Raw genomic sequence first — 19,684 nt, forward strand, 5'->3', positions numbered from 1 at the left:
GCCCGTTTGTCGGTCTCATTGCTGCTGCAGAGGTGTCGATGCCTCTGTCACACACACAGGGCCCCTTTGTCACATTATATCCATGTATTCCCAAGTGTTATCACAGGGTACAGAGCTGATGCCTGGAGCCTTCTGCTATGGGTGTGGGCCAGGTTGCTGTTCGTCAGCCTTGGTTATGGGTGCACCAGGCTTCCAAACAGGATCACTTTGCGTTGCAAAAAGTTTGTTTCAGTGTAATTCCAGCTGTGCCCTGGTGGGTGCATGTGTGGAATGCCCATGTGTGGTAAGGAAATTGCATGTAAAAATAGCTCTTACACTGGGAGGATGCAGTGAGGACAGTTGGATCTCATTTGGATGATGTGAAGGAAAGGCTGCCTGGGAGCGAGGAGATCCTGCTGCAGGAGATCCTTCTTTACGAGACCCTGCTCTGGGAGATCTGGGGCTTTGTTTGTTTTCTTCTGTGTGAGTCTAACTGACAGCACATAGCAAAGTAGCACATTCCCTAATTCACATGGGTGAAAGGGAGTGAGGCATTGACGTATCCCTTTCCAGTGGTGTGAGCTGTCCTGTGCTGGGGCTGTACAGAACTGCTGGATAGGAACCCATTGTCCCCATGTCATCCCTCACTGCCAGAGCCAGCAGAGGAGCCGTTCTTCTGCCTGGTACCATCCCAGTCCCCTGGAACAGGGAGTCAAAGATGTTGGCCTCCTTCCTCTCCCTCAGTTCAGAGTGGGATTTCATGTCTTAGAGGCTTCTCTCCTGAGACAAGGGTCTGAGTTTGCCTGGGCATTACTCCTGGCAGCTCTCCTGCGCTGCCTCTGACATAACCTGTTGGTGGCTGTGTTCCTCCCAGCATCTCCTGGGTGGTCCTGGTGGGGTTTTGGCAACCATGGACCTGCTGGTGATGCCTCCAGGTGCTTGCTCTGGTCACAGTCATTCTGAGAGTGGCAGTGTCATGCCAGGATGCTTTACTTTTGCAAATTTACTCTTGCGCCAAGCAACCTGGTCTAATGGAAAGTGTCTCTGCACATATCAGGGGATGGAGCTAGATGGTCTTCAAGGTCCCTCCCAACTCAAACCATTCTGGGATTCTGTGGTCTTTCAAAAGATCCACAAGTCCTGTTCATTGGAGGTGTGTAAGGTCACTGTGCCCACAGAATCAGTGGTGCTGGAGCTGCTGACTGATGAATGAACTTAAAAACGAGTCAGTCCTGTGAGCAGGATTGGAAGTGCTGCCCAGGGCATCATTCTGCTCTGCTCTGTCCCCTTGCTGGGACACTGAAGTAATTTAGTTTTCTCCAGCTCCCCCACCTCATTCTTAATTACAAAAGTGAGCAAGAGGACCAGACAGCAAAAGAGATAGGCAAGGAAGAGCTTAGATAGCAAAGCTAAGAATAAAAAAAAAGTATGGATTCCTTAAAGTAAGATTTTTTTGTCCAGTGAAAGGCTTTCTTATTAAAAGAAATTCAATTGGCATCAGATCTTCGCAGCAGAAATTAAGTGCTTGCAAAAGAATTTGTGTATCTCAAGAACCTCCAGTACAGCGGGAAGGGCGTGATACCTTTGCTTTTCTGTTGCTTTCTTTAGTATAAGAAAACTTGAATTAAAAAAACAGTGAAAAACTTAAAAACCAATCAGCAACAACACAACTGTTAAAATGTTGGCAAATGGCTGTGGTACTTGTCGAGCACTGGGACCTGCTACAATGTCCCCCCACACTGTACCAGGACCTGCCCCCTGTCCCCTCTGCTGCTCTGGAACCTGTCACCTGTCCCCATCCCTGGGGCCACTGGATCCATATTTTAGCTCAAGCCTCTGGGTGCTGCCTGAGCTGTAACCAAGGAGCAGCTGCCTCTGTATCAGGAAATAAGCAGAAAATTGTCCAGGTAAGCTTCCCTGCTAAAAAATGCCGTTTTTTGAAATACAAAGTGCTCTTCTCAAAATGTTTCACATTAGATGACTTTTCCTTATATTTAGGCCAGATTTTGGCATGGCCTGCCTGGGGCAGGGGGCTTTGTGGGTCCCTGAGTGTGCAGTGCTGAGCCAGGCATCCTGAGCCTGCGGGGATGGGTGCATGGTTGTCTTGTGCCACCAGCGCTGTGGACACTGCTGGTGGTGCTGAGCCCCGGCAGCTTGGGGTGTTTGGGCTCCCCAGGAATAATTTTGAAGAAAAAGATGGATTCTTGATCCATTCAGAGTGAAACAAAAGTTAAAAAACTCGCAGTGAGATCACCCGCCATTACCTCTGTGTTTGTCTCTCACTTTCTCTCATCTCCTTGTGAAAATCCAAGGAGGGTCTGAGCAGCAGGAGTGGCTGTGGGAGATTTGGAGTGACTGGGAATGGTGTTTGGGTCTTGCTCCCTGTGCTCGTGGCACCTGGGACCCCGTTTTGCATTTTGAAGCTTGGAGCTCTCCCTTCTGTCCCCTCCCTCCTGTTCCGTCCCTTCCTGCCAGACCTGCTGGGGTCAGTGGGTGGGATGTGACAGGGACACGTCACACAGACACATGTTCCTGTGCTGTGGAGCCAGGAGATGAGCAGTGATGCATTTTTAAAGAGGGCAATGTGTGGAGGGCAAAATTTCTCTCTCTCTCTACTTTGATTTCTGGGCATAATTTGAAGATAACTCAATTAGCTGCAGTAAAGTCATGCTGATTTACTTGAGGTAAGAGTTTGAGGTTCTTTGTTTTGTTTCTACAAGCATTTCCCTGCACAATGCTGCTCTGCCTCCTCTTGTGAGAGGGGAACAGCGTAATTTTCCTGATATTAATTAAGATAAGAGAGAATTATACCAAAATGCATTCAATGGGAAATAAATAAATTTAAAACATGCCTGAACTCCAGATCACAGTCCCTGGCCTGGCTGCTGGCACAGCTCTGGCACCCCAAGCAGGGGCCTCTGTGGGGAGCAAGTGTGGGGGCGGAGTGGGGGGATCAGGCTGCGATGCCACTTGGGATCCACCTGGACTTCGTTTGCCTTTGAAAATCGTGTGAGTGGGGAAGGCTCACACAGGGAGGGGATGCAGCAGAGTGCCTGTGCTGTGGCCACTGTGAGCTGTGTCTATGCTGGAGCTCCTGGAGGCCCGCTGTGCTGGCCCAGGGGCTGCACAGCTCAGGAGCCACGCAGGGCCCCGCTGTGCCCCTGCTCCCCTGTGTGAGCCACCGGCTCTCCCGGTGCAGGTGCACGTGGCCACGGCTGGCAGAGCCCTGTGCTTGTCCGAGTGTGGCACCGCATGGGCTCCATTTCCTCGTGGCTGGGAGCTCTGAGGAGGTGCTGTGTGCCGGTGCTGTGTGCCGGGAGCGGGGGCTCCGGAGCGGGGCTGCTGCTGCTGCTGCTGCGCCACGGTGGTGCCACACAGGGAGCCCGCATGGCAAGGGGTGAAGGCGCTGACTCCGCAAGCTCCACTCCAGAACTGGGAGGGCTCGAGGAGGCTCGAGGTGTGTTGGAGCTGGCAGTGCCCAAGGATGAGCTCCGTATGCCGAATTCCCTTTTGCTAGAGAGTGAAGGATTCTGTTGTCCCGAGCGGGCACTGCAGGTTTCTGTGCAGTCCCAGCCAGTGCTGCTTACACCTGGTGGGACTCAGGAGCTGCCTCTTAAATCGGTTCAGAGCGCAGCGCTGCTCCTGTGAGCCGTGGTGAAGTGGTTTGGGCGTGTTGGTGTGGGAAAAGATTGTCAGGATCTCCCAAGATCTCTGCCTTCTCCAGGCCACGGTTGGAATGCAAAATGAAGACTCCTACAGCACGGCTGCAGGCATGTAGCGCAATGGGCAGAGCCTGGCTGTGCAGCTCCTGCACAGCTGGCCCACAGCTGGATTGTGGTGTGAACAGAGTGGTTGCAGGTGTGCATGCAACCCTTGCAAGGCATTGCTGTGGCCTCGGGGCAGGATCAGCCTCAGCTGTACAGCTGGATTTGGGGTGTGGGTGGCCATCTGTTGGCATCCGTTTCTTGAGTTCTGTGAAAATCTTGCCATAGCAGCACGGTTGATCAAATTTTGAAGTAGCAATTAGAATCTAAATTTCTTTGCCAAAGCCTTAAGTATGTCTCTTATCTGAAATGCTCAGACTCTTTACTGAGTTAAGAACATTAGGACCAAGAGACCCATTAAATTTTCTGGCACAGAAGAAGGAGATAAATCCTGCAGACTAATGGGATAGCACGTGGAAGATCCGATGGTATCTGCTTCATGCACTGAGATGTAGAGGGGGAGAATGACCTTTCAGAATTATTTCCTGGGTTAGAAGTTTTGAAAGTGGCTAAGGATGTCTTTTCTTTTTCCAGAAATCTGTATAAAGTAGTTCTGATCTTGTCCAGCTGAAGGGAAACCTGTTTTATTTGCTTATATTACTTTTCCTGTCTTACAAGATGTTTGATCCGTCTTTTGGAAGCAGAGGAAAGGACGCAGTGCCACTCTGTCAGCTCTTGCTTGAGCAGTTCACACCATCCTGGTTATCATGTTCGCAAACTTCTCAGAACTGTCATTCAGATGTAGGTGAGGTCACAAATGGTCATGGTTTGTTGCTGTTGTCCACAGGGACAGTGAGAAAAACGACACAGAAGTCCAAGTCCAGGATAAATGGAATTATTTAATTAATTACAGACTCATTTATACAGCATTGTTCACAAAGTGGTATAACATTATTGGGTGCTTGACCATACAGCTCCCAGAGTGATTGGCTGAATGCCACGATGCCCATTTCAAAATACTTTCTTCAGTGTGGAAAACAAGACTGTGCATAACAAGTTTGCACCTGTGAGATAAAGTCTTGGTTTACAAAAACCTTCTGTTTACAGCTATCTTGTGTGAGAAAGGAGACTTTCCAAACAGCTGTAAAAAGCTGGGAAAATAAATCTGCCAGCATTTTTAGCATCTACAGTGGTTCAGCTTCTCCTGGTGTCAGTGATGCTGTTCTCCACTAATCCATGGTGTGCAAGTTTGGGAGCTGCAGTTCATTAATGGGAATAGCTCCACTCAGCTCTGAGCTCTGCTTTTTAGCCAGAGCTTCCATCTTAACAACAAGCAAACACCAGTGTTGGCACTACCCGAGTGGCCCTGACAGCAGGGCTTGTTAATGTGAGGTGACAGGGGATGGAGAAGTGGCCAATTAACAGATGAAATAATGAGGCACTTGCTTGGTGGCGACTTGTTTAAAGCCGTGGGTCTGAAGCAGCTGCTGGGGAGCTAGCGGCACTGGGCTGAGGTGCTGGAGGGGTGCTGGAGGGGCCAGAGTTCCTGCTGCAGCTGCCTATCTCACCACCCTCTCATGACCCACCTTTCTGCAAGACCCTTGAATCACAGAATCATCAGGGCTGGAAAAGCTTTCCAAGATCCTCAAGTCCAACCTGTGCCTGATCCCCACCTTGTCACCCAGCCCAGAGCACCAAGTGCCACGTTCAGTTGTTCCTTGGACACCTCCAGGCATGGGGACTCTACCACCTCCCCAGGCCGCCCATTTCAGTGCCTGACAACCCCTTTCATGAAGAAATCCTTCCTGTGTCCAAGGGGTTTAATTCTTTGCTCCACTCCCCAAAAATGCTTCTGCAAACTGAGGGTCTTTTTTGTGCCTAAATAGCTGTCTTCTGAGATGGGTGGAAGTTTTCTAATTAAAACGTTTGATATCCTTGGGTCATGTACCAGGTGCAGGAGGAGGACTGCATTTGGGATACAAACATAAGCCTGTTGCAGGGCTGGAACTCACAAGGCAAAGCGGGAAATACATTGGGGCAATACAGAAGTTTTCTGTGATTATTTCTGTTTGCCGTTTGCAAAGGAGCAGCAAAATGCAAATTCATGGCAGCTGTTTTCTACTGCTACAGGAGCTAAGAAAAAGGTTAAAAAGTGGCAGTTTAAGTAAGCCAGTTGAAAAATAGCAGAGCTGGATAACTGGTACCCAGGAATATTAGAATAATTGACCAAGGAGCTCCCTGAGACAGTAATGGTTTATTTTTAACAAATCCTGGAATGCTGAGGATGAACCAGAGACATGAGAAAAGGCTGATGAAAATTGATAGGAAAATTAAATATGATTTGGTCTAGGGGGAATTGTGCCATCAGCTCCTCCTGGGCTGGGTCCCTCTCCCACTGGCTCTGCTCTTCTCCCACTCGCATCCCTCCCTGTTTCCACCACAGGCTCTTCCTGCAGAGCTGGACATAGAAAGCAGTGAGATCTCGTGTTCTTCCTGCTCCTGCTGGATGTGCTGCTGGGATGACATGGCCATGCTCAGCCCCTCTCCCACTCTGTCCTGGCACATTTGATGGCTGGGCAGTGGTTTGGCTGATGCTATCAGAGGCTGTGTGATGGATGCTGATCTGGACACTGGTCCCATGGCAGTCCCACAGCCCACGACCTCTGCCACCTGCACCAACCTCTGGTGTCCCCAGCCTGGGAGGTGCCAGCTGGACGCCTGTGGGATGTGACCATGTGATGGTGTGGTGACGGGTGCTGACCCAGCAAGTGACCAGTCCCAGTCCCTGAGCGTGGGTACACCAGAGGTCAGGTTGATGTTTCCACATCCTGATCTTGACTCACCAACCCTCATTCCAGAGCCAGGCTATGCATTTCACAGGCTTCTGAGGTCCTCCTGTCTCCATCCCGCCCAACACAGCTTTCCTTACACATTTCCTTGTACGTAGAGGCCTCATATCATCTCCAAAGCAGATCTTTAAGCCCTTTGGCATCATTACTCTGTTGCCTCTCGGCAGTCAGGCGGCAGTAATGGAGAGAGCCGAGGTGAGCCGGCAGCACAGGCTCACGTGTAATTTCCTGATTGGGACTTTCTGCTGCCTGTTATCTTGTGCTGCACAAGTGTGCTTTTCACTCTTTGTGAGAGGGTCAATTCCCTGAGCCTGGAGCCCAGCGGAGATGGAGTGTGCCTCACCCGAGGGAGTGATGCACCGGGTCCTGCTTGCTGGCAGGGGCTGTTGGTCATCGCAGCCCATGAGCCAGAGCTGGTGCACTGTGCTGTGCTGAGGACCCCGAGAGACCCACCTGAGCACCCCTGCAACTGAGCATCTTTGTGCCCAAACGTCCCTGCATCCAAGCAGCCCTGTGCTGGAGCATCCCTGTGTCTGAGCACATCCCTGTGTCTGCAGCTGAGCAGCCCTGTGCCTGAGCCTGTCCTGTCCTTGGCCAGAATCCCTGGGGCAGTGCCTGGGGTTCATTGCCACCTTCTTTTACTCCTGTCCTCCCCCGACTCTGCCGCTGATCCCAGTTTGCTGTCTGTCCTGCTGCCAGAGCTCTGTAACACTTCCTGCAGCTTATCATTACTTTCTTCTGTTCTTATTCCCTATATCAGGAAACCATAAATATGTATTTTAGAGCCGTCAGTTTTTTCGAGCGTGTGGAGTGCTGCCTCCTGAAAAATCCCAGCAGCAGATTTTGAGCCAAAGGGAAGACTGCAAAAATAGTTTCTCCCTTATGGCACATTGAAAGTTTCCCTTTTAGGCGAAATTGCCCAACCCTGACAGATGTATCTGAAGTTTTAAAAAATATGAGTCCCAGTATTTCACTTAAACTGTCATTCTTGGTAAAGGAAAATATTCCTTTTGGTATGCCCATTGATTTCCTTTGGATCTAAATACGGACTGAGGTCCATCGGGTTCCTGCTGCAGCTGTGTGGTCAGTGAGCTCCGTGAATGTGTGTTGAGCAGCTGTTCCAGGCTGGCTCTATGGTCAGACTCTGCTCTGAGTTCCTGTGGCAGCTGGAGGGACTGCCTAGGGCCCTGTCCCCTTGCCAGCCCTGGACAGTGGCCGCCTGTGCTGGGGTCTGGAGCCCCTTCAGCACGGACACCGCAGAATGTGCAGGGGGAGGGAGGGTGGGTTCTGCTCTGTGCTCGCTCTGTGTTGGGGACTGCATGACCCCCACTTCTTTCACAACCTTCAGCTGAGGGGAGGCAGGTGCCGCTCCCTGCCTCCTCCTGTGTCTCCAGAGTCCCACTGGGCAGGGTGCTGGGATGGGACGTGTGCTGCTCCTCCTGCCCCGGCTGCATTGCCAGCACATGGAAACCAGGCTGGGGCCAGGGCCCGGCCTGGCACTGCCCCTGGCCCTGCACTGCCCCTCATCTTGGTGCTGTCGGTGCTGGACACAAGCTGTGTGTGGTGATGGAAGTGCTTGGAATTTACTCCGGGTTGGGTGAGAGCCTCTGCCGGGGGCTCACCTGCTTGGGCAGCATCACCTCACGTCATCCCTTGGGGAGCTCCCTCCTGGGGGCACACGGTGCTCTGGCTGTGGCACGGCCGTGTGGGACACTTGGGGCTGGAGCGGCAGCAGCAGCAGCTTTGGGGTGCCCGGTCCCAGGGCAGTGGGTCCTGCTGGGGCTCCCTCTCTGGGGTGGTCTCAGCTTTGGCTTCGGTCTTCTCTAGGGTTTCACAGTATGCCAGGGGCTGTGCCAGGGGCCGTGCAGTCAGTGCCTGTCCTGCCAAGCAGGATTGCCTGGGTTTCCAGAGGAGATAACACTGTGGATTAATTAGATAGTGAAGTGCTAATAGCGATTGAAAAGAGATGTGCTTGCTGTGTGCCCCAAGTTTGGATTTATTACTTCTACTTTCTGTATGGCCTATTAATTTTTGATGACTTTAGATAAATTGCATTCAGCCTGAAATAAATTAAAATAAGTGCATATAAATCATGTTCTATTCTTGGCTTCTGCAAAACAAATTTCCATTTCATCTCTTGTTGTCCTTCCTTTATTACATGTATCCTGCCGGCACGTGTCACCCGTTATTGTGATGGAAATGTTTTATCTCCTTGAGATTCCCTGGGTTTGCCTTTGAAGTGTCAGGGCTGCTGTAGACATGGCACATCTTAAATCATCTCAGTAGCTAATTTGGCCACATCTGTTTGATTTACCAGTTAACAAGCCAGACCTAAATACTAAATAGGTGTTCTTCCATGAGAGCGATCTACGGTTTGTACCCAGTACTCCTTGACATTAAATTAAACTTCAGAACTTAAAATCCAGCTTGTTTTATGACTCATGTCCTCAAGTGATGTTCAGGCAAGTGTAGAGACAACCCTAATAAATGCCTGGATTTAGATGGTTTAATTTACTATACGTTTATGTAAGAGAACAGTGACTAAGAAAAGAATTGGCCTCAGTTAATTCTGCGACGATTGCCAGATATTATTACGCAGATAATAAATGTCCATCTGGAGTAAATCATTGTTAGTTTACTTTTCATTTCATTTGGTGGGCTGTGCAGAAGCGAGGCCATGGAAGAAATAAGTTATTTTTACGGTGCTTGATAAAACCTATGAACTGTTCAGGCTGGGGGATCTGCTTATGGTTAATTCCCCGTTTTGCTCTGGTGTGTCACGCTGACAATCTCACCCTTCACAGTGCTGTTCCCTCTGCTTCTGATTTCCCCCAGTTAAACTGTGTGTGTTTGGTGGGCACATTGGGTTTGGCCACAGTGCCCTGGCCAGTACTTGGGTCACCCTTCACCCCCATCCCTCTTCCCAGTGCCTGTTGGGGACCGAGAGTGCTGGTGCATTAAAAACGGTGGCATTTGTTGGCAAAGGAAACCCTAAGAATAATTTTATTAATAGACTCATAGAATCCCAGAATGGTTTGGTTGGGAAGGGACCCTTAAGGTGCATCTTGTTCCGTCCTCCTGACATGGGCAAGGCCACTTTCCACAGGTTGGTCCAAGCCCCACCCAATCTTGCCTTGAACATTTTCAGGGATGAGGCATCAATTTCCACATTTTTCCATTATTACATATTTATCACAGCAATAAGTTAGAAATGGCCAGTGCTGGGTACCCCATACTGCTTTAGGGTGGTGTCAGGGATGGAGAGTTCCAGGGAGTTTGGGGTGTGTGGGAGGTCATATATGCACCTGTGTGTCCTGGGATCTGTCTGGTTACCATTTCTGGAGTCACTCTCCTGTACCCTCCTTGCTCCCCTCAGCACCTTTGGACATGACACACAGCTGTGTGGCGTGGTCAACACCTGGAGGGAAGGAGTGGCGTCCCAAGGGACTTGAAAAGGCTGCAGAGGTGAAGCTCAGCACCACGCAGCCTCGTGGTGGTGGGGCCTCAAGCACTGGTCACTGCTATGTGAGGATGTAAGGGCACAACCAGGATGTGGCCAGGGAATAGTTCGGCTGTGCTGTACCCTGGAGCAGCTGCTGCCCTTCCCACCCCCACTGGTGATGCCTGACATGGGCAGCCCTGGCAGCTGGCACTGGCCGGGCACCGGTGGGCATTTGACAGTAAGAGGAAAGTCCCAGATTTCCTCATTATGTGGCTCACCAGCATGTGGAGGAGCGCTGCTGCCGGAGTGCTCGGGCAGGAGGAGCTGCAGGGCGAGTGTGCAGGTGAGAGCGAGCCTGTGCCAGGACAGGAGTGGGTGAGTGGCTGGCATGACTGGCACAGCTGGCACTGCTGGTGTCCTGCAGCAGTTAGCCAGCAGTTCGGGTGTGCACCCTGAGCTGGGCTGCGCTGTCTGCCTGTGCGAGGATGTGGCCGGTGCCCTCCACCCCAGCGCCCTGGGTGCCTCTGCCCGGGCAGGCTGTGTGCCAGGGACTGCACCAGGGTGGGGGTGGCCCTGAGGAGCCTCTTCCCCCACACCAGTGCTCCCCACATGTCCCTCTGAGTGGACGTATGGCTGGAGGGTGTGGGGCAGGTTGTGCAGGGCCACCATGTCTACCTCACCTTCCTGTGCCACCTGGGAATGTATGGCTGTGGAACAGAGGGATAGAAGAGTGGTGGAGAAAATCCCTTCACATTTGTGTTGTGTTTTGATGTTGCAAAAACAGTTTTTAAAATGCCACAATACCCCAATTCAATAAAAATGTTTTGGTAAGTTAAAAGCTGCCTTGTTTAAACAGTTATTCACTTAGGCCTGCTCCTGTTTGGAAGCTGCATGGCTGATGCTGATGTCGGTGTCAGTGTTTGGCATATCTGTGTAATATTTGGTACAGGAACTCCTTAGGAGCTGGAGAGCTTTGTATAGAATCACAGAATGGTTTGGGTTGGAGAGACCTTAAAGGTCTTGGTGTTTTGACCTTAAAACACAGTGTGTATGTACCACCATGCCTGAGATGCTTTTTGGTCATGTCTCCCTGTGAGGAGCTCTGGCCCTGACTCCTGTCCTGACTCCCTGCTGTGGGGTGCAGGGGTGATAGGTGTGGGGGAGATGGGTTCAGGGGGATGGGGTTGGAAGCTGTCTCGGATGGCACTGGCAGCCCCGGGCTGGGGTTTGGGAGGGAGCTGCAGCTGGTCTGGGAGCTCTTGAGTGCAGGCAGTGGGGACTGTGCTGCTTTCCCTCATTGCATACCACTGCAGGGATGATTCCGGGAGGCTGGAGGAAAGGAAAAGGATGGAATTCATAATGCACATTTCATAGAGGGGGCCAGGGAAGTGGAGCAACCTGTCCATTTGTCTGTGCCTGTGGTGTCCACAGAGCCTGGCTGGCCAGCACATGGACCAGCAACCCTGGGTGCTGGTGGTCGTCAGGGCATAAGGACAGTCATGTGAATGGTGATGGACGGTGCCAGCAGTGTGTGCTGCTTATACATGGGTTAGAGGTGCCTTGGGAAGCTGCTGCTCACTGCTACTGGACTGAGAGATGCATTGCTGAGGCTTTCTGCCCCAAGGAGCGGGAGGATACCGTGAAAAGAGTGCACATAGGCTCTCGGCTGTGCCTGCAAGGCCCCAGGTAGTCACACAGCTTAAACAGAGCTTGCTGGGTTTGACAGTGGGCGACATGGGAGTGCAGAGTTGTCCCTCAGAAATGGGAGATGATCTCTCCATGTGTGTTTTTATCACAGGATATTTCTGAGGCACTGCTCTGTTTTGTGCTTGCTTCGGTGCCCTCTCCCCCATCCACGGCAGAGCAGCGGGAGGTGCCCCCAGCCCGGCGTGCCGGGGGCCGTGGGATCATCCGGCGTGGTTTCCTCACGGCACAGCTATTAATACCTTACAGAGCTGCAGTCGTGCTCTGCACTGCCGTGTTGACTCATCCCATGGATCACTCTGGGCTCTTGTCTGTGATACCAAAGCCTTGATGAGCTGCCTCCACCGCAGCCCCGTGTTTGTGGGAGCCCCCCTTGCGCTCTGACTCGCTCAGCCTTTAATCCGGGGCATGGCAGGTGCATTCGGTTCAGCCGTCCGTGTGCGGAGCTCTCACGTGTGGCTGTGGGCCTGGGGCCATGCCAGCAGCAGGTGTGCAGGAAGAGTGCTGGAAGTGTGCAGGAGGCACACTGGGAGTGTGCTGGAAGCGTGCTGCCACCTTGCCGGCCACTGTCACTGCACGGCAGGCAGCAGTGCTGGGAGTGCTGGTCCCCGTGTGCTCAGAGGGGCTCACTGGGACACGTGTGTGAGGGAGACAGCATGGGGCGTGGCAGGGAGCAGAATGAGAAGGGAAAGAAATGAAATCCCTGGAAATTCCATGTCTTCTGTACTGGCTGTGCTGACCCCAGGGTCACTGTCCCAGGGGAGCCAGCAGCAAGCGATGCTGGAGTCCAGGGCCTGGGGCGGGGTGGTGAGCGTTGGGCATTCCCCTGAGTGCAGAGATCCTGACCCTGCCCATGCCTCTTGGGAAGGCTCCAGCATTCTTGTGAAAATGCAGGACACAGGATGCTATGTCAGCAGAAGTGAGGGGAGAATGCCTAGAATGTACCCGTGTCCCTGCTTCTGCTGGAAACACTCCAGCTGTGATATGAGCACTGCTGCAGGAACCCCATGGGTTTTTTACCTTTCCGAGCACTTGGCATTGTTGAGTGTTGTCTGCTCCAGACAATGTGAAACAATTCTAAAACAAAGTGCTTTTAAAAAAAAGGTATTCCATTTTTCTCCTCAGTTTCTGAACTTTATGGGCATGTTTTTAAGCTGTGTGTTGCAAGGGCAGGTGCTGAAGCTCTTTGTTGTGTAGAAGACAGGGGAAACACACTAAAAATCCAGAAACTAAGCTTTTGAGGAAGGAATATACATTATGTCAGCAGAGGCATCATCCCCGTAGGAGCTGGCAGCACTGCCCCTGGCCTTCACTTTGAGCCTGGGTCTCGCCTTGCTTCTACTTCTAAGATTCCCAGAGGACTGAGGGGTGGTTCATGGCTGTTTGAAGCCCTTCAACAAGGACCAGGATACAGGATTTGCTGGTCTCATGGCTCCTCATGGGGATTCACCCGTCCAGTCCTACAGCAAGTGTCAAACATGGTGGCCTTGTGGTCCTGGCTGGTGATCCATGGCCAGCTCAGCACTGGGTGGCTAGCACAGCCCTCAAAGCAGATCTCTGGATGAGTTTCTTTGATATGATTGTTTTTTTCTCAGGTACTTTGTTTCCAATTCAGCAAAACCCTCCGACCTGTTTACAAGCCACTGACCATTGTGAAACTGAAGCTCCTTGTTCTCCGCTTCACTGGTCCCAGCAGCTGGAATGCCACAGATCCCAGCATCTCCTTTTACATACCACATTCTGGCATGGCTACTGGGTGCCTGTGGTGGCTGTGATTTCCCTTTCTCCATCCTCAGCAGATGAACATCATCATCTTCCAGACTATTTTTCCCCCACCACGAAACTGCATTTGCAAAGACCTTGAGAATCCTGACTTCTGGAAGGGTGGGAAGGGCAGTCAGTAGCTCTGTTGTGACCTCAGCGATGACAGATGAAGTCTGAGCCAGGCCCTGCATTGGCAGCTGGCTCCAGCAGCTCCCAGTGTGCACACTGGGCATCCCTGGCATGCTGACCATGTGTAACACTGACCATCCATACAGGAACTGCATGTAGTGGAAGTTGGTTGCTAATTAACAGCGGTTATGGATTCTGCTGCTCCCATGTGTTGTGTGATCCTCAATATGTAAATGACCCTTTGGAGCACTGGACACACTGGCAGATGCTGCACTTCATATCCCAAAGAGGAGGGGCAAAACCCCCAGCATGCAGTATGTTGGGCACAAGGAGCCATCACAGTCTGTAGCATTTCAGTCCTGGGTTCCTCGATCCGTTCCAGACAGGAATTTCAATTTCATTAGCCCTTCACCTGACCTCTGACTGTTGCTGGAGCAGGTGGGTAGTTATTCCCATGGCCTGATGCTGACCTAGTGCCAGGATGTGGCTGCCTGTTGCCCTGGCAGTGATGGCATGTGGCTCCGAACAGCTGTGCCCCACGGGGGCTGGGGTTACTCTGGCCGTTCCCCAGCACCGGTCAGACCCTGCAGAGGTTTGTGGTGGGAGTCTGCCCTTAGGAAGTGCTGGCCAGAGGGTCTGTGTGTACCCCGGGATTCACCAGGGGCTGTTGGGGCTGTCACCCCCTTACAGGAGCAGGTGGCTCCTCTGGAACCAGTGGAAATCCTCTAGTGGGTCTTGCAGAGCCATGTGCGGTGCTGGAGCTGGAGTGTGCCCCAACTGTCCCTACACCTTGCCTGTGTGTGGGCTTGGTCCCAGGTGGGCTCAGGGTTCCTCCTCCGTGCAGGGATGGCTGTTCTGCAGCTGCCAGGGCTGGGGCCGGCGGGGTGCCTGACATCCACACCAGAGGGGAGCTGGTCCTGGGGTGGAATTGTGGTCCGTGGTCCGTAGCTGGGCTGGAGGTGGTGTGAAGGCCAGAAGACCTGTGGGAAACGCCTGGCAGGGCAAGGACCGTGGGAGAGTCACCCATTGCGTGGGCACGTCCCACTTGAGAGTGGCCAGGGGAAGGTGGGCAGGGGGTGACAGCGCTGAGGGGTCCCTGCCTTGATGCGCCCCGGCCCTGCCCAACCACTGTCACACCTGCTCCATACCTGAGAAATGGGGGTAGGAAATGAGTTCCTCTACTCTGAAACAGGAGCAGCAGTCTGGGGACGTGCCCCTGGTCAGTTCCCTCCAGCCGATGGGGGAACGGTGGAGGGGCTCCCAGCCCCCGGCAGTGTGTGCTGGGGCTCACAGGTTCTCCGCTCCTCAGAGACACAGTTCCCACTCTGTGGCCATGAGCCGTGCAGCCCACAGCAATTCGAACTTAGGTTTTATAGGCAGATGAGTAACTCAAAATGATCAAATGTAGCAACAGAATGGATGTAAAGAGTAGTATATATGAGAGGCTTTTTTTGTGAATCACAAATGTCACGTGAAGAGCTCGACTACCTTGTCCTATTGCAGGCACCAAGCAGTAATTGAGCAGTGCTCACCTTCCTAGGAAGCTGGCATTTGTTTTATGTATGAGTGCACTTTCCTTTCGATTTTTTATCTTTTAAGCAAGTAATGAGAATCGCTTTTTGCTTTCATTAGTCAAAAAGGTGTTTTCTGCAGTGAGCTCTAAGCTATGTCAGCGCTGCTATCTCTGCAAATTATCTGTGTGGGGGGTGTGGCATGCTGGGAGAGGAGGGGACACATGTCCAGGCTGACTTTCAGCAGATGTGTTTTTTGATGGCTGTCCTCCTAAGCCACCAGGTCCTGAAGTTCATATTGTCATCTAGAATGTCTCAGTGGTGGGGTGCAGCCACAAGACTGCTGCACCGAGCACTCTGGGAGGAAATGCTCTGTGTTTTTTCAGCAAGGAGATGAAATGTCTGTGCTACCCCTGCAGCAAGGGATGATGCCCAGGCTGGGGAGGATGGGCTATCCCCATCCCTGCACAGCCTGGGGCACCAGCTTCCTCATGTCGATCCAGGTGTGGCTTTGCTGTTGTCATCAGTTGAGGCATCCAGGTGCCAAATCTGCATTTGTCTTCGTTGCACTCAGGGCTGGTGGGTGCTCAGCACTCTGATCCACCAGGACCTCTCCAATAGGCACCCCATGCTCCTGAGGGCTCAGTCCCTCCTAATTCAGTGTCATTGGCAGATATACGTGGGGTGCACTCACCTCTCTGCCCAGCTCACTGACACAGGAGAGGACTGTCCCTAAACCCAAGCCATGGCAGACAGTGCTCGCAACTGGCCACTGGCTGGTCCATTTACTGCAGTCCTTTAAGCCTGATGTTCACTAGTTGTGTTGCATCCAGCTCTGGCTATGTGCTGGGCATTTGAGCAGAGGATATTAACAGAGACAATATCCAAACTCTCCTAACATCCAAAAAACCCACCTCTGCTGGTAGGTAACTTTGTGGTAACCTTGTCATCCCAGTTGTTGTTTAAGTCATTTCATCTTGTAATGGTATTTCCAAACTTGTGAACTTGCTGATTTGGGTTTAAGCTTGTGGTAGTCTTGGGTTGCTCTACCAATGGACTTGGCTGAATCCAGGCATGTGACTTAAATCATAGCCACGAATCTAAATTAGCAGCATTAAGTTAGCAAATTTAAATGAGTGTGACATCCCCAGCCAAGGCTGTCTAGGGACCCCAGTGGCTGTGCTGCAGATGCCCTGAGCCGCTGAGCCCAATCCAATCTGGTACTTAGCAGATGTAGATTAAAGGAGCAAAGTCCCACCTGGAAAGGAGAGGTGACAGTCCCTGGCCATGACTGCAGCTGCTGAGTTGGGAGGTGGCCAGTGGGTGACACCAGTGGGGTTTGGGGGCTGCAGCAGGCAGTTTCCTCCACTGTTTGGCATTGCCGTTCTCCTCCAGGTCCTTGTCATCTGCAGGGCCACCCTGATCTGCAGTGCTGTCCTGAAAGTGAGTCCACAGAACATACCTGAACACTGCTGTGGCACTTTGCTTTCTGCCACAAGTCATGGCAGCAAGAATGGTGATGGTTATACTGGTTGTGGGCTCCCAGCACTGCCCACAGTAGCAGACTCCACTTTGGACTGTGGTAGCATAGTCTTTTATTTTTCCAGTGGGAACTCAAAAGTTGGAGTAGTCCTGAATACTTGCAGTTCCCAGAAGTACCAGGAAAAAGCACATTGATGGTGCTGAAAAGCAGGGTTTAGGGCTGGTATTTTCACTAATCCTTTTGTTGCCTCTGCTTGCACGGCACCATGGATTTGGTCTGGGTTATGGACAGACCGGACAACAGGAGCAATAATTATTGTTCTAACTATGTGTCTTTAAATATCGATAACGATTCCAGACTTCTGCTTCTGGCTAGCTGTGAAACTGTATTTTAGCTGAGCTTTGTTAATGCATCTCTGGGATGGTAATGGGTCTGAGTAATCTGATCTGAACACGTATAATTGTGCCGGTCCCAAAGGGTGCTGAGTGCTCCAATCGCAGCGTGGAGCCCCTCTGAGCACCATTGCTCACAGTGGCACAAGTTCCCTCTGAGACACGTGGGTACTTCTCCATGGGACCGTGCTCCCACCTGTTCCATGGAGGAGCGTTCCCCAGCCCTCCCGCCTGCCCGTGCCGCGAAGCCTTTGGCAGAGTCACGGATGGATGATCTCACTGAGCTGGCGTGGGCACTGCTGCTATCGGCCCCGTTCCCACCTGCCATGAGGAGCCGGGCCTGGCAGTGTGAGCGATAAAGCTGATTGAACCGCTGGGCTTTCCAGGGGGAGCACAGCGCTTCAGCAGCCGGAAAGCTGCAATCAGCTAAAATTAGCCCAAGATCTATTTTTATTTAGATCTCTGTTGTGGGGGCTTTTCTTGGGTTTTGTTTTTTATTTGTTTTGTTTTATTTGCATTTTTGGGGTTTGAATGACATAAAATTAGCTCCTTCTGAGTTTATTCTGAAAATAGCATTAAGAGCTTAAATGTTCAGTGGAGATGGCTGTAAACCCATTGAGCTGCTGCGATTTCAAGGCCGCTGAGAGTTTCAGCTTAGCAAGTGAAGCACACATGAACCTCTCCTCATTTTCTATACCTGGACATTTGTCATTATGGCCAACCAGCCTGGGAGGTCAGGGGCTCTGCCGGGATGTGGAGGTGCGCTGGGCAGCAGGATGGGCTCTAGCAGGAGAGGCCTGAGGGGTGGCAAGTGCAGTGGCACCAGTGGCTTCCCAGTCACTTTGTTACTTGTATGCAAGTGTCGGGGCATGTATAATTGCATTTGCAAACATCCCTGTCTCTCAGCTGTCCTCCTGGCAGGCAGTGTAGGCACTCTTGTGTCGGGATGGGGGAATGAAGAAGAGCCAGGTAACACAGTGAGGGTGACTCGCCACTACCTGAACTTCAGTTCCACAGTTTAACCACAGTCTATCTGTCTTGGCTCTTTTATCATGTCCCGTGCTTTCCTCACAGAGACTAACCACCATTTGCTCTCCCTTGCAGGCTCTTGAATCTGTTCTACAATGGAAAAACTGCTTTTGTTTCTGCTGTTCATTGGCGTAGCGGTGCGAGCTCAGATCTGCCCCAAGCGCTGCGTCTGTCAGATCTTGTCTCCGAACCTCGCCACCCTCTGTGCCAAGAAAGGGCTCTTGTTTGTTCCTCCCAACATTGACAGGAGGACCGTGGAGCTGCGGCTGGCAGACAACTTTGTTACAAACATTAAAAGGAAAGACTTTGCCAACATGACCAGCCTGGTGGACTTGACGCTGTCCCGGAATACAATCAGTTTTATCACACCTCACGCATTTGCTGACCTGCGCAATTTGCGGGCTCTGCATTTGAACAGCAACCGATTGACTAAGATCACTAATGACATGTTCAGTGGGCTCTCCAATCTCCACCACTTGATACTGAACAATAATCAGCTGACTTTAATTTCTTCCACAGCTTTTGATGATGTTTTAGCTCTCGAGGAATTGGATTTGTCTTACAACAATCTGGAAACCATCCCTTGGGATGCCGTGGAGAAAATGGTCAGTTTGCACACTCTCAGTCTAGACCACAACATGATTGACCATATTCCTAAGGGGACCTTCTCCCACCTCCATAAGATGACCAGGCTGGACGTCACATCCAACAAACTGCAGAAGCTACCGCCTGATCCGCTCTTCCAGCGCGCTCAGGTGCTGGCAACCTCAGGAATTATCAGCCCCTCAACATTTGCGCTGAGCTTTGGTGGGAACCCCTTGCATTGCAACTGTGAGCTTTTGTGGCTGAGGCGCCTTTCCAGGGAGGACGACCTGGAGACCTGTGCCTCTCCTACGCTCCTGTCTGGCCGGTACTTCTGGTCAATCCCTGAGGAGGAGTTCCTCTGCGAGCCCCCGCTCATCACCCGGCACACCCACGAGCTGCGGGTGCTGGAGGGGCAGCGGGCAGCCCTGCGCTGCAAGGCCCGGGGTGACCCCGAGCCAGCAATCCATTGGATTTCACCTGAGGGCAAACTGATTTCCAATGCTACCAGGTCCACGGTGTACGACAACGGGACGCTCGACATCCTTATCACGACAGTGAAGGACACGGGCTCCTTCACCTGCATTGCTTCCAACCCAGCAGGGGAGGCCACGCAGACAGTGGACCTGCACATCATCAAACTCCCCCACTTGCTGAACAGCACAAACCACATCCATGAGCCTGATCCAGGCTCCTCGGATATCTCCACATCCACCAAGTCGGGCTCCAATGCGAGCAGTAGCAACGGGGATACTAAAGTCAGCCAGGATAAGAAGGTGGTCGTTGCGGAAGCGACGTCCTCCACGGCTCTGCTGAAATTCAATTTTCAGAGGAATATACCTGGGATACGTATGTTTCAAATCCAGTACAATGGTACTTACGATGACTCCCTTGTTTACAGGTAAGGCAGCCCCAGCCTGCCCATGTGGGACCATGCTGGGTGCTCCGTGCTGCCGTGTGGCCCCTGGCCTGGGCAGCCCCTCTGCTGCAGTTCCTGTGCTATGCTGTGCCGGCTGAGCGGAGCCTGGCCCCGGCAGCTCATGGTGGGAGCCTCAGGAAGGACTCGTGCCATTTTCTACTTGCAAATGGGAAAATTACTTTGAACAATGTTATTTT

At 52.0% G+C, this 19,684-nt stretch overlaps 1 protein-coding gene across 2 annotated transcripts in view; it reads left to right on the top strand.

The window, feature by feature from the left end:
* The window catches only part of LRFN5 (leucine rich repeat and fibronectin type III domain containing 5), a 39,055-nt gene that overhangs the window by 11,346 nt on the left and 8,025 nt on the right, over nucleotides 1-19,684 (top strand). For both annotated transcript variants that reach the window (XM_032112721.1, XM_032112720.1), the window contains exon 2: nucleotides 18,062-19,469. In XM_032112721.1, the coding sequence (XP_031968612.1) occupies nucleotides 18,082-19,469 (1,388 nt within the window). In that variant the 5' untranslated portion in view covers nucleotides 18,062-18,081. The remainder of the gene's footprint in view (nucleotides 1-18,061; nucleotides 19,470-19,684) is intronic.

This window comes from Corvus moneduloides, chromosome 6 (assembly GCF_009650955.1).
Source record: "Corvus moneduloides isolate bCorMon1 chromosome 6, bCorMon1.pri, whole genome shotgun sequence".
In the NCBI taxonomy this organism is placed as follows: Eukaryota; Metazoa; Chordata; class Aves; order Passeriformes; family Corvidae; genus Corvus; species Corvus moneduloides.